The sequence below is a fragment of the Urtica dioica genome, chromosome 9 (genome assembly GCF_054948205.1).
Source record: "Urtica dioica subsp. dioica isolate 48M chromosome 9, U.dioica_male_clone48M_v1_H2, whole genome shotgun sequence".
NCBI lineage: Eukaryota > Viridiplantae > Streptophyta > Magnoliopsida > Rosales > Urticaceae > Urtica > Urtica dioica.
The window spans coordinates 26,535,452-26,548,638 of NC_142764.1; the positions used below are offsets into that span (position 1 = coordinate 26,535,452).

Genomic DNA, 13,187 nt, shown 5'->3' on the forward strand with positions numbered 1-13,187 from the left:
AACTATGAATTTAGAAAACAGATTTAGAATCATGTTTCTGTTTTTTTTTTTAATTTGTTTAGAAAACAGAAAACAATGAAAAGTTGTTTTCTATTTTATCTCTATACAATTGAATGGAAAACATAACCAAACAACATTTAAAATATTCTGAAACGTAATTCTAAATCTGTTTTTTAAAAATAAAAATTAGAATCAGAAAACATAATTTAAAAACAGAAAACGAGTTTAGAAAACTAAATCAAACGGCCCCTGAAATTATTTAACGTTAGATAGTTGTTCAACTTAATTTTTTTAATTATTAGTTAAATAATTGATTAATTTTAACAAGATTAGTTATATCAAATAATAATCAAACAATAACTGAAAACAGTAAAGAACACGAAGGATTGGTAACCGTGTTCGGTAAAATACAATTACTCAGTGAGACTGATACGTTTAAAATGAAAAGTAATTCAATAACTCAAAATAGTCAAAAGTACAAAAACATTATGTTTGACAAAACTGCTATTCGCAAACACTTAACGTCTTTGACTTTTATCCGATATATTATTGCAATTTTAGCTCCCGAATCCTTCTCACTTTCACTCAATCATCTTTCGAAGATTGACAATCATGTCAATACAAAATCACGCTCTCACACACTTCGTACGACAATACACAAGTTGCAAAGTTCTTTGAGTTTGTTGCCGATGAAAATCTTTAGAGTAGAAAGACGAACACAAAGATATGATTGCATGTAATTGACCAAACAGAAAAGTTCGGTGATCGAAAAAAACCATAAATGAATATTATATAATTCACTCTCTAATCTCTTACGAAAACAAGTAAATCGAATTTTCCTAATCCGATCTTATAAATCCAATAAAATCGAAACTAAACTCAATATTTAGTTTATTTTTTCGTATGGAAGAACAAAGACATTGATTCTTCAAGTAGCTTGAACAACTCCTTAAAATTTAAACTTAAATAACTGTTACAATTTATTTTACCAAACATAAAACTATATCATAGAAAATCCAACAAAGGTTATTAAGTTATCTAGGCAACAATACTACTTGAAAGTAACTCAAGCATGTAACACAAGATGGTCATTTTTTAATAAATTAATGAGCAGTTTTTGTTTTAATTTTGAATAACTGAGATATTAATTGATTTATATCATATACTTATTTTTAAATTAAGCTACAAATTTTAAATATATAATTTAATATTATTCCATTTTAAAAAAGTAACCATTTATTGTTATTTGAATAATTGGTTGATTAATCTAACAACAAATATTTAAAAGCCTTCTTTCAATAATATTTATATAAGCTTACAATTTTAAAATGAAATTTGTGACTTTTTTTAATTAAAATGGTTCATAAATAAACCAATTATAGTGTGTTATTTTAGTGTTTAAAAAAAGAGCACACACCCTTTTCCTTCGAAAAAATTATGAATAAAATAAATTCAAACTATTGATTTTAAAGCCTATCAAAAACTTTTATACAATATAAATTTACACATCTAATGCAAACTAGAATTCATTTAGCCTGCAACTTATGTAGGATTTTTATAAAGTATGTATCATTCTGAATGGACTTCAATAATTTTCTATCGTTCCCAAATACTAAAACTATAAACAATGATACGTCTTAAAATTAAACTAGGATTTGTAGGAACTTCTCTTTCAGAGAAGCACCTCAAAAAATTAGAGTATGCCACTATTTGTGGCGAGCACACGGTATTCTTTAGTAAAAGGCGAAAGAATAGTTCGCTTTGTACTCACCACGTGGCTGCTTGGATTGTAAAGGCCCATATCTTGTTTATTTATATCTGCTATTCGTCTTAGGACCGTTGTGTTGCTTTCGATGTGGGATTTCCTTTGTGAGAACTGAGAAGCATAGCCAAAAACTCCGAGACGTCCATGAGCTCAAAAGTTGTAATTGAGAGAAACTATTGTACTATCTTATTTAAAAGCTTGTCATTTCAATTTTCAATAAGTTATTTAAAGTTCAAAATCATTGTACATTTACATTATTTATAAAAAAAAAATACAATAACAATAATAGAACATTGCAACATAATATAATGAGAGAATTTATATTGCAAGTTTGTTAATAATACAATCCTCACTTTTTCAACACAACTCGAAGTGTCTAGTTACAAAAATATTGTTTATCTAACAACATATTTTAAGCTAAGGGATATGAAAACAAGGGGAATAAAATAACAAATTACAAAGGGTTAAAAAAAAATCTGAATTGAATATGGGAAATAAAAGTGTCAGCTAAGAGAATCCGGCAAGAAGAATCAATGATCAGACCCAACCGAGGCGTCTCGTTCGGAGCTTCGCCTTTTCTTCTTTCCCTCGCCGTGCCTCGACCGCCTCGGAGCCTCATCTTCGCTCTCGCTCTCGTCGTTCCTAAGGCTGTTTCCGGCCCCGCCGAACGAGTCTTCGTGGTGGCCGCTGTTGCCATGAGCATTGGGACCATCTTCGGGCCCACCAACCCCCGGGCCCGAAATCTCGTGACCCCTCTGGTCCGGCCCGGAATTATACCTCGCGTTGCTGTCGTTACGATCGTTCGCCGGTCCTCTCCGCGGCCCGCGGTTCGGGTTCTGAGCCGGCGGCGGAAACATCGGAGGCGGGCCCGGGCGAACGGGCCGGCCCATGAACGGCGGTGGGCCCCGCCCAGGGCCCATCATCATCCCGAATCCGCCCCCGGGGAAGACACCGCCGGAATTCGGCGGTCGGCCGCGGAACATCATGCCGGAATTCGGCCCCATGAAGTCGCCGGAAAATCTCGGGGCGTACGGGTTGAACCCGCGTGGCCCAACGCCGAAGAGATCGGGCATTGGGAATCCGTCGGGGGTGACGGGCCCGTAAGGCGATCCATCCGGGCCCATCATCACGGGCGGGTAGCCGGGCATGGGTCGAGCTCCTCCGCGGACAAGTGGCATTTGTGGGGGCCACATGACACCCCCTCCTCTGCCTCTTCCTCTGCCTTGATTCAGTGCCGCCGCGGGATTTTGGCCGAAGCTGATCTCTTCTTCTTCGTCGCTCTCTTCTTCTTCCTCCTCTTCGTTGTCCTCGAACGGGACGATGTCAGGGTTTTCCCCGCCATTGTCTGGGTTCACTCCCTTTGCTTTTTCCTCTTCTCGTTTCGACTCTGCTGCTACCGAAATCGCCTGTAAATCAAGCGGGGTAAGATTAATATCTTGGTTTTTTTTTTTTTTACATCTTATTTAAATAATACATCACAGGTCAAACAAATTAAAGTATTCTCTAGTGTATTCAACTAAGCTGTCTGCAGAAAAATGTTACTTCAACACAAAAATCAAATGCACAGTTCACAGATTCAACTAAATGGGTATTCCATCTACGATGACAGACACAACAAATCGAGGGTTTCCTAAGATGTCAATCAGCCAGTCTTTGATTTTCAGTACCTTCACAGTTCGTATACAGCAGTGCTTAAAGTACACCAAAAATAACAGACAAAACTAAGAAGCAATAATTAAAGAGTAAGTATACATAAAGACATCCGTATATCTGTGGTGGCAATATTTAAAACTAGTATTGAAAGAAAAAGAAGAAAAAAAAAGCTAGTATTGAGCTATTGTCATGTATATGTTTTTTAGTAGTTACGCTTTGTATAACGTACCAATCTTTGGGGCAGTTAAAAGTAAGACCGCACAATAGTAATAACTCAATCTAGGTAACATACTGTAAAATTTTATGCATGGCACATAATAGTAGACATACCATGAGTTCGCTATCTGGCTCGAGATATAGCAAGGAGGCCAACTGCTCACCAATTGAGGGCTCAAGCTCTTGGCAATCTCTGCTAATCTGCAATTACAAAAGCACAAGAGTGAGCTTAAAAAAATATCTATATTTTGCTTGGTCAAAGAATATATGATTATGTAGTAAATGCAACTCTTGTATACTTTATAGTCATTGCGTGTCTTATATATAAGTTTATGAGTGGTCATGCCGTCATATGACCACTTCACATATTTGGTTACAAACTATGTCATTGCAAGAAAAGAAAAAATCTCTGCTCATTAACATTTTCAAAACTCATCATGAGGACTCAATTATACCTTAACCGGCAAGTTCTCGTTGTATGGATTTCTTAAATGCCGCGTCTTGTGGAAGGAGAGTTCGCATAACTGCATGTTACCAACAGAAGAAAACAAAAGAGAAAACAAATCAGGCATTGGAGCAATTGCTACACATATATGGCAAGCGACCAAAAATACGTGTTAAGACATGTCGAGTTATCTATCTTTTTTTCTTTTTATGGCCCACTGTGTCTGGGTTAGACCCGAAAAAAATCAAACCGGGGACTGACAAGGTCCCAGGAATCGCTCTTATCACTAGCCCTACCCTTGGGGTTTGTCCTTTTTTTTTTCCCCTCAACCCTTGGGGTTTGTCCTTTTTTTTTTCCCCTCAACCCTTGGGGTTTGTCCTGATCTATCTTTTAACAGTTTCTACAGCAGGTAATGAGTCCTCAGTTTTAAGAGTAGAAGTTACAAGTGCTTGAACAAAATCCGAAAATCATATGAACTCCACGAGAAAAAATCTTGTACGAAAAAAATGTACACAAATTACCTTCAACCATTTCACTGAGAAATTCCGCCCATAATGTGCAGTCCCATGAGCATACTTCCAATTGCCCCCAGTAACCGAGGCCCCAATTCTGGTCATCATCTTAGCACAGCCCTAACCAACAACCATTAAATGTTAAATATAACAAGAGGCAAGAAAGAAGAAAAAAAAAAAACAGTATCAACCAAAAGAAACAATTGTGGTAGCTTAGATTGCAACTACCTGAAAATGCCGCGTCCGATTGACTGAGAAAATCAAGATTACATTGTCAACAGAGTCAAAAGCTTCGTTTAGCTTTGCTTCATTGCTTCTTTGAGTTGCCCATACTCCTTGTTGCACAGATAGTTCCAGATTTTCACGGTTGCAACTTTTAACTATAAAATACCTAAAGTTCATATTTTAAAAACAAGATGAATAAACTGAATCAATCCCGATTTTCTTTTATTACAGACTAATAAAAGGAACACCTTGAATAAGATAAAGTTTCATTCTAAGAGGAAAGATAATCCCGATGGAAAACTTATGACAGAGTTTCAATTGTAAAAAATTATTATGGTTGAATGACAGCTCTAATTAACCTTTTAACCGGCCATCAGAAGAATGAAGTGGCAGACTACGCACTTCAAACATTCACATCTAAAATAGAGAACCTCAGACCTAACAAGTACAGATCCAAATTATGAAGTATTTCCTTTCTAACAATGTGTGTTATACTCTCATCTTAAGGCTTTAAGGAAAATGTGCTTATCACTTCCCTAATTACGTGTTCATGGAGTACTTTCAACTTTAGTCAAATACATGTATGTGGTACCACTAAGAACCCTACACATGAAATTCATATCCAACTCTGCTTTGTGCCCCAATGACGAGGGAACCAAATTATGCAATAAAGATGTGACCAGTGGGTTACTGAAAGTTCTGCATCAATTTACTGCTTTGTCTTCAAATGTGGAAAGCATTTATGCATAGTTACAAATAATACTTAAACAACACGAGCACCAGAATAGAGCTTTGTGGTTAAAAAAATACTACGGTTTGCCAATTAATAAATCATACATGAGCAGCTTCAATATGTGATAGTCTTAACACAACGACTAAATTAAAGAGTATAAACCTCCTTCATGTTGTGTATTCACAACACAAACATGTTCACAACTCATCTAGAATTGGAAAAGTATATGCAGTCAAGGTTCTGACATAATTTTTGTGTGGATGAAAAATACACAACATAATAGGGAAACAAGCCCTAACATCAGCATTACATATATAAAAATAACTGAGGTAATTTAAGGATATCTGCTCGGATGATCTTGGAGTGTAGACAAGTTTACTCTTTTCATGAAGAAAAAAAAAACGCATAAAAACGTGGATAAAGCTTTTGATAAACATTTGCAAAGGGTATATAAATCAGACAGAAAATGAACTCAATTATTTTTGAATCCCTAATCAACAAACAATTCAATTATACAAAACCGTATCCCCCTTTGTTTAATGGAGAGGTGGCTTGTTTAGATGCCTCATATCTTAACAACTATAAACTGTGAGAGCATGCTACAGAAAGGTCGTAGAAAATCCATATATTGAATAGTTAAAGTACAAGTGGTGTACAGTATTATATAATAAACTGTTTGCAAAAAAAGTAAGTATCGGTATAGTAAAGCTAATTACAGCTCAGTCATGCGCCATCTATGTTTCTACGCAATTATTTGTAAAAATAAATAATAAAAAAAAGGACCCTTTATAGTTTATACTGAAAGCTGTTAAAGAATACAATAATTGACTTGCATAACTTAATAAAAGACCTTGGGACGCTGAACAAACCTAGATATTCCTTGAGGAAGCATCGACACGGCTCTGTTCGGCTGATTTGGCAGGCCATTCGGAGCACCTTGTATCTGGTTTTGGGCAGCAATATTCTGAGACGATTGAACCTGCTGTGTCTGCTGCTGGGCATTACCCGACTCTGCCATAGAAGGTCTCCCGACAGCACCTTGATTGACTCCGCTTGGGCCTTGAGGCCTTTCGGCTTGTTGGCCAAAACCACCACTCCTTGGCTGAAAGAACTTGTTAGAGCTGTAGTTGCTGTAAGAACTCAGATGTTGAATCTTTTGAAGAACTTCCTCGACAGAAGGCGGTGGTCCAGGCAGCTTTGCATGCCTATATCGGCAATCTGAACCATTCGGACAAAAACCTAGCTTGTACCTACATTCACACAAAAAAATTACCCTCATATCAGTTAAATCTCTTCTCTTGCACATAGATTTCCACAATGGAAGATTTATGAAACACTCATTTTCTCACAAGACAGATAACGCTATTATCTTTGATCATCAACAAAAGCTTGTATACCACAAGAAAAGAAAAAAAATATTCCATCGAGCTCTTATAAACATTGACCTAATAACTATATTATAAATAGATCCAAAACCGCTCTCATTATCACCAGTTGAAGTTAAGAACAAGAGAAATGCACACACAGGGAAAGAAAGAAAAAAAAGTGACATCTACCTTTCAGCAAAAGAAATATCAACCTCAATACACAAACTTTTCTACGATCTTCCTAAACCGCACTCAACAATCCATTAATCAGCTAATCCGAATTCCACTTCAAATTGCAAGCCAAATAACACGATCACTAAAGACCTAACACCCGAATTCAACTCAATTCACAGCTTTCTCGGCTCTAATCAGAATCAGATGGAAGAATCAACAAAGAAAAACAAAACAAAAAAGAGCGTACTCACATATTGCACTCCTTAATATCCTCGTTGGTGTGCTTGTAGACGCAGTCCTGCTCTCGGCACTCGCCGTAGAGCCGGAAGAAGCGGCAGACCGGCATCCTGGCCTTGTCGTACTGGTGCAGAAACCCGCACGCCTCTCCCTTCATGCACAGGCTCCGAAGCCAGTGCCGGCACACCGTCTGACGGAAGCTCCTCATTCCGCCGCCGCCGCGATTCCCTCCGCCGCCGCCAGGGCCGTCCGAGTACGGTGCGGAGGCTAGCCCGCCGGGGCCGGTGGAGACTACGAAGGAGGACGATTCCGGTTGGATTTGGGCCGGTGCGGCGGCGGAGTTAAGAGCTCCGGCGCCGGCGGCGGGGGCGAGGGTGTCGAGGCCGCCCTCGAAGTCGAAGCTGAGGCCTCCGTCGGAGTCGTCCATTGTAGTCAAGAAGGAGAGGGTTTAGGGTTTGGTGGGAAAATTGGAAGAGGGGAAAAAAAAAACTGAACTATAGTTTGTGTAATTAGTTCTGTCAGAGGGCGGTGATCGGATGTTAATTTATTATTGGGCGTGTTTCTGATCTAAACGTAAAACAAAACATAAGTTATAACTTAAAAGTAGAAGCATAAAATTTCAAGCTAAAAATAAAAATTAATTTTAAAACAAAAATAGAATGAGATACTGTCTGCCGCTTAAAAAAAAAAATCGAGGCAATCCAGTCCATTTCTTTATCATTTTATTGCTATTTTTTGTCGTTTAACATTTTACTGTTGTCGTTTTTCTTTTTAGCATACAACGTCGTTTTGTTATAGGGTATTGTTTATTTTTTCGTTTAATAATATTGTCGTAAATTTTATAATTGTCGTTTTTAATGTTATCGTTTTGTCGTTTGATGTTTTAATAATTTCATTTTGCATTTTATTATACGTAATCGTTTTACTATACGCTATTTGATTTTATGTTTGATGTTATTGTCATTATTTAATTTAAATAATCTCGTTTTCTTTTATTTTCTTGTGTTTGATATATTAGTGTCCTTTTGCTTTTTATTATTCGATGTTGTTTGTACTATAGAGTGTCGTTTTCTGTTTTAAAAACATACCGATCTTAAAATAGGGACAATAAATATCATTTTCTAGGTATTATTGTTCTTGGAGTTTTTAATTTTCGTTTGACGTCTTATTACTGTTGTCATGCTTTTGATCATACGACATCGTTTTTCCTATATATTGTCGTTTTATTTTATTGTTATTTTATGCTTGATACTATTGTCGTCATTTGCATTATATGACGATCATATGCATTAAATGATGTTATTTATTGGGCTTTAGTTCGGCCAAAGCCCAATAAGTGATTCGGTCTGGCTCCAAGCGAAAAGCCTAGCTCGTTGAAAGGTGATCAGATCGCACGCATTGGTCCAGCTAAGGAACGAAGTCGTAGTCAAGCTATGACTTCGCCGAGAAGACCGGATCTAATACCTGACCAACCTACGACATGGCGAGGACGAATTGACCAACACGTGTCCTTCAAGACGATCTCTTCTTCGCCTATAAATAAGAACCATTGTATTCATTTTTCTTTTTTTGCACACAAGCTCACGTAACATACTTATTTATTATTCAAATTCTCTCGGTCATTTGTTGAGTTCGCCCACTTGAATTCGACACTTCGCCTCTTGTAAACAACAATATTAAATAAATAAAAGCTTATTCTTTTATTACCTTGTATTAATATTTCTTTTGATATTAGTTGTTTCTTAAACGAAGTCTTCTGAGACCCTTAAATAAATCAAATAAATATATCTTATATAATATTTGTGATTGTTGAGATTTCGACATCAACAGTTGTAGTCTTTAAGAATGGAAAATTTCACATATCATTAATATATCTCATTTAAAAAAAAAATAATAAATAAAAAAAAATTATGAAATAAAAAACAAAAGAGAGATTAGACGTAAGAGTAACAGAAAGAATGTGAGATATTTTTATTGACGGGTTGGATTGTAAGAGAAAAAAATCCAAAAATAGAGAAACCCCCTGAAACTTACCCACCAAAAACAAGGAAAGTTGACAAAAAAGCTTGCGACGAACGAAAACCCTCGGAAAGCACCGAAAAGTACAGGAAAACACCGGTAAATTAGAACGAAAAAGGTAAATGTTGAACCAGTACCGGTACTCTCCGGTAAGACGGTTTCCGGTCGGTTTCCCCGAAAAATCAATCCTTGCTTTGAGCTCCCTTGGCTTTGGCACAACAGTGTACTTCTGAAAATATTACATAAAAAAGAAAAAGGACATAGGAAACTTAATTAACAGAAGATCAAAAACCAGCTTGGATATCAGAACAGGTTGTCCAATGTTTCCAGAAAACAAAGTTCCTGAGAAAAAAATTTGGCGTTAGAGAGTTTAAAAATGAAGCAGACCAGAATAAGAACTCAAAAGCAGATCAAGGAAACAAGAAAATACATTTAAAGACAGATTATATTGTTCTATAAACAGTAAGAGAAAATAATATCCCATCCCCATAAGAGTTGCTACAAAACTTCTACTATTTTTCCCTTGAACCTCCCACCGCTCCTGAAGAAAGACTTGAAAGTTTGAAAAATGAATTCACCAACAATGAGATCGAGATTTAAATCGTTCCAATCTGGTTTCTTCACCGTCTCATCCCCCTCATGATATATACTAATGAACGCTCAACACAAACTCACAATTCTCTTTGCAAAATGATTATCAATAAAATCACCCTATAGAATAAGACTAGCAGTGACCACAAAACAGATTAGTTGTATCACCCAACCATTGAAGTCTGCAATAACTAGAGATACTCATTTATATGAAAACATTCTAGTTCATTGAAGACAATTTTTTTTTTTTTTTTTTTTTTTGAAGACAATAAATCGAATTGGTAGAACACATCAAACGCGTCTCAGATACTCAGTGTGGAAAGGAAAAAGAGTTTCTTATAAAAATCAGATCAGACAGAAGCCTATAGTTCTCTCTCTCGCTCTTACCTCTAGACCAGCCCAACCTCGCTATATCATTGACAATCTGCAGATTAAAGCATGAGAAACAGTTTTGCATATCTGATGAATAAACGAATCATTCATAACAAAAAAGTAGTGGAGCAGAGAGACATGCGCACTGAAATATGTGCATCTCTTTGCAGCCACAAGGCAACAGCGTATTCTAAGATTTCAGTAGAAAAGATAGCTTTTACTTGAAAAAAAATGCTAAGTTTTAAGACATCACTTGTTATATGTATATATACACTTACATGAATGACCTTGTCCTTATAGGGGACCAATACATCCAAGCCGTTTCTGTTTATTATCCCGTGGAACTTAATAAGGAGCGCTATTAGCGTAGCGGAATCCCAGATACCTCCCTCGTCGAGACAGCCTGAAAATGGTTACGACTCATTCAAATACTTTCTACAAATCACTATATATTTGAGCGAATCTCAATATTTCTTACAGATGTGGTCATGCCCAGGTATAAGAGTTAAAAATAATGAAACATTATCATACCAGAGTAGAAAAATATGAGAGTTAAAAAGAATTATAGTCCAGAAGGCTTAATCTCGTATACTTGTCACTTATCCTTTTGAAAGGGGTAACTCTTGCATGATAGTTTAATATGACTTGCAAGACTGATATATTCTCGAACTCCTTCCATGGGAGCAATTGCTGCTTTGTATTATTCTAAAGCATCAAATAATTTGAAGCAATCATGAATAATTCATTAGTGAACCTGAAATTTAAAGTAAAGAAAAATCCTGGTTTATAGATATATTAAGTTGCTGAAGATATGCCATTCAAAGATCCACTTTGTTCAATGGACCCTGAAGAAATGCACAAACGGGGAACAAAAACCAAGTTGAAATGACCAAAGTGAAAAACATTCCCTGTTCAGTTGTTTAGTTAGGGTAATTGAAATACGAGGCAAACACAAAGCTAAATAGCCCAGAGTACACGACAATGGGGAGGCTTTCATAAAACCATGACGAACGACAAGCTTATTAGATTCTACGTTGTGAAAACTCCAAACTACATATGCATATGCAACACGATTTATTATATTGTAATATACAACTCTGTAGAAGTAGATAAATTACGATAAAAATCCGATCAACTTTGCCTAATGACATGGAAATACAGATGTTTAATGAAAGTAAGAACACGAGCCGTATAAATTCATTGTAAAGCGTGTTTCACCAATCCACGCCCAAATTTCTCGAATGGAAAAGTTGGTCCACGTACAGAATCACCGGAGCAGAGGCAACGATGTAGGTTTGCATTTGAATCTTCGCCGACGCGACTGAAATGGATGAAAAGGTTGTTCAGATAAATAAAAATAATTTTGTCAACAAATTTTTCAATTTTTTTTTTATTCAGATTCTCAGGCAAAAAATGAGCATAAAATTAAGGCGAGGTCAATTCATTTAACCAAATCAGAACATCAAAAAGCCTATCATGTCATGTTCGAGAAATGCAATTAAGCCGGTGATTTTCAACTTAAAAACACAAATCAAATAAGCTATTACGAGTTACCATCTTCATTGAGTCTCTTCATCAGCTGTGTCTTGGTAGGCAAGGCATACATTCCAGCAGAAACAGCCTTCCTAATAACCCAACCATGGTGTTGCTCAAATACCATCGCATACGCCTTGGTAGCGGGACCCTTAAGTGATTCATCTCTGCCACATGACATCCATAGACATTAAACCCCCCCAAAAAAAAAATAAACAGGTGCATATTCGAATGTCAAGCGAAATTTTAATCACAAAGCATAAGGAAAATCTTTACAATTACAATGCCAATCAGCAATTGGGTGATATCTTTGTGGAAAGATCCTCCCCATCCGGATGTAATTTGTCAGTTGTTTTGTAGGAAAATACAATGCATCAGAATAATATTTACCTTGGATTAACCTTATTACATTTTTTTCATTTTATAACTAAAACTTGTTCAAAAAACATGATCATGTTATGCTTGGCGTTTTCAATCCAAATGACATTTGATAAAAGTTATATAAATGATGCACATAATACCAAGCATAATTAGATACATGGCTAATCTTTTTTCAAGCTACACAATTGTTGGAGAAAACTATAATCGTTTTTCACCACAAATCTAAACAATCTATGATACATGTTGAAAATTTCTAGGCGTTGATAATCTGGTGAAATCAACTAATATAACCATACTGTCTAATATTCTTAAGATCAAGTTTGCATCGAATCTTAATCAAATTCCTACAATTAAACTACGACTATTACAGAATACTTACTCCTCTGAAATGATCATTTGTTCGAAGAGAACCCTAATCATATCAAGCCCACGCTTAACTCTGAGCAAATTTCTCGAATGACTACCAGCATTTCTCACGCAGTTATCTTTAATGTCGTGATCGAGCAACGACTGTAACGTCCCTATCGACTTCGAAGCCTTGGAGAGATCGTTCACCTGAAAAAAAACCGTCACTACGTCGATCATCGCAACCTTTCATCAAAATCGGAGAAATCCGATCACGAATCGGCGAATGAGTTTGTGTTACCTTGGCTACGTAGTCAATCTCGGCGAACTTGAAGGCGATTCCCAGGCATCCGAAGAGCGGAGAGACGAGAGAGCACGCCCGCGAGAATGGCTCCACCTCCACGTTTGCCGCGTCGGAGTTCACCGCCGCCGCGAGATCATTGAACGCATCGGCTATTTTGCGAAGCGGCTTCTCGTTCGCCATTGTTGATTCTCTCTCTCTCTCTCCGATTTTCTCTGATCAAATTTTTTTGAGAGATTCTCTGATGAATTGAAGACAGAAAAACGCAATTTTTTTTTTTTTTTTTTAAAGAAAGCGCAAAGTTGGACAGGAATAAAT

The 13,187-nt window shown here is 36.6% G+C and overlaps 2 protein-coding genes and 1 non-coding gene across 11 annotated transcripts; all 3 read right to left on the minus strand.

Moving 5' to 3' along the window:
- Positions 1 to 1,662: 1,662 nt before the first annotated feature.
- LOC149386309 (U5 spliceosomal RNA) lies at positions 1,663 to 1,780 on the minus strand. The gene has a single exon (XR_016301538.1). It is a non-coding gene; the product is annotated as a U5 spliceosomal RNA (small nuclear RNA).
- Positions 1,781 to 2,066: 286 nt separating this feature from the next.
- On the minus strand, positions 2,067 to 7,897 carry CPSF30 (cleavage and polyadenylation specificity factor 30). The gene is made up of 7 exons (XM_089627036.1): positions 7,342 to 7,897; positions 6,419 to 6,799; positions 4,820 to 4,982; positions 4,601 to 4,711; positions 4,090 to 4,158; positions 3,749 to 3,835; positions 2,067 to 3,171 (listed from the first exon to the last, which is right to left on the minus strand). Exons 1-7 carry the CDS (start codon positions 7,752 to 7,754, stop codon positions 2,296 to 2,298), a joined length of 2,100 nt encoding a protein of 699 aa, XP_089483162.1. The 5' UTR covers positions 7,755 to 7,897; the 3' UTR covers positions 2,067 to 2,295.
- A 1,383-nt stretch (positions 7,898 to 9,280) lies between these two features.
- ACD11 (Glycolipid transfer protein (GLTP) family protein) lies at positions 9,281 to 13,187 on the minus strand. 9 transcript variants are annotated; one of them, XR_016301373.1, is made up of 7 exons: positions 12,870 to 13,187; positions 12,603 to 12,778; positions 11,864 to 12,009; positions 11,573 to 11,630; positions 10,588 to 10,712; positions 10,325 to 10,361; positions 9,281 to 9,575 (listed from the first exon to the last, which is right to left on the minus strand). XR_016301373.1 is itself a non-coding variant. In XM_089626610.1 (5 exons), exons 1-5 carry the CDS (start codon positions 13,050 to 13,052, stop codon positions 10,655 to 10,657), a joined length of 621 nt encoding a protein of 206 aa, XP_089482736.1. In that variant the 5' UTR covers positions 13,053 to 13,187; the 3' UTR covers positions 9,281 to 10,654. The 9 variants fall into 9 exon arrangements, 2 of the variants coding, with proteins under 2 accessions (XP_089482736.1, XP_089482738.1); XR_016301370.1 differs by having other exon boundaries at positions 9,281 to 9,688; XR_016301374.1 differs by lacking the exon at positions 10,325 to 10,361.

Coding starts and splice junctions, on each gene's coding strand:
- CPSF30 (XM_089627036.1), bottom strand. CDS start 7,754: ATGGACGACTCCGACGGAGGCCTCAGCTTCGACTTCGAGGGCGGCCTC. Junction 6,800..7,341: donor GATATTAAGGAGTGCAATAT/GTGAGTACGCTC, acceptor GTGTGAATGTAG/GTACAAGCTAGGTTTTTGTC. Junction 4,159..4,600: donor TCTCAGTGAAATGGTTGAAG/GTAATTTGTGTA, acceptor GGTAACATGCAG/TTATGCGAACTCTCCTTCCA.
- ACD11 (XM_089626610.1), bottom strand. CDS start 13,052: ATGGCGAACGAGAAGCCGCTTCGCAAAATAGCCGATGCGTTCAATGAT. Junction 12,010..12,602: donor CAAATGATCATTTCAGAGGA/GTAAGTATTCTG, acceptor GTCATGTGGCAG/AGATGAATCACTTAAGGGTC. Junction 11,631..11,863: donor GAAGAGACTCAATGAAGATG/GTAACTCGTAAT, acceptor CATCCATTTCAG/TCGCGTCGGCGAAGATTCAA.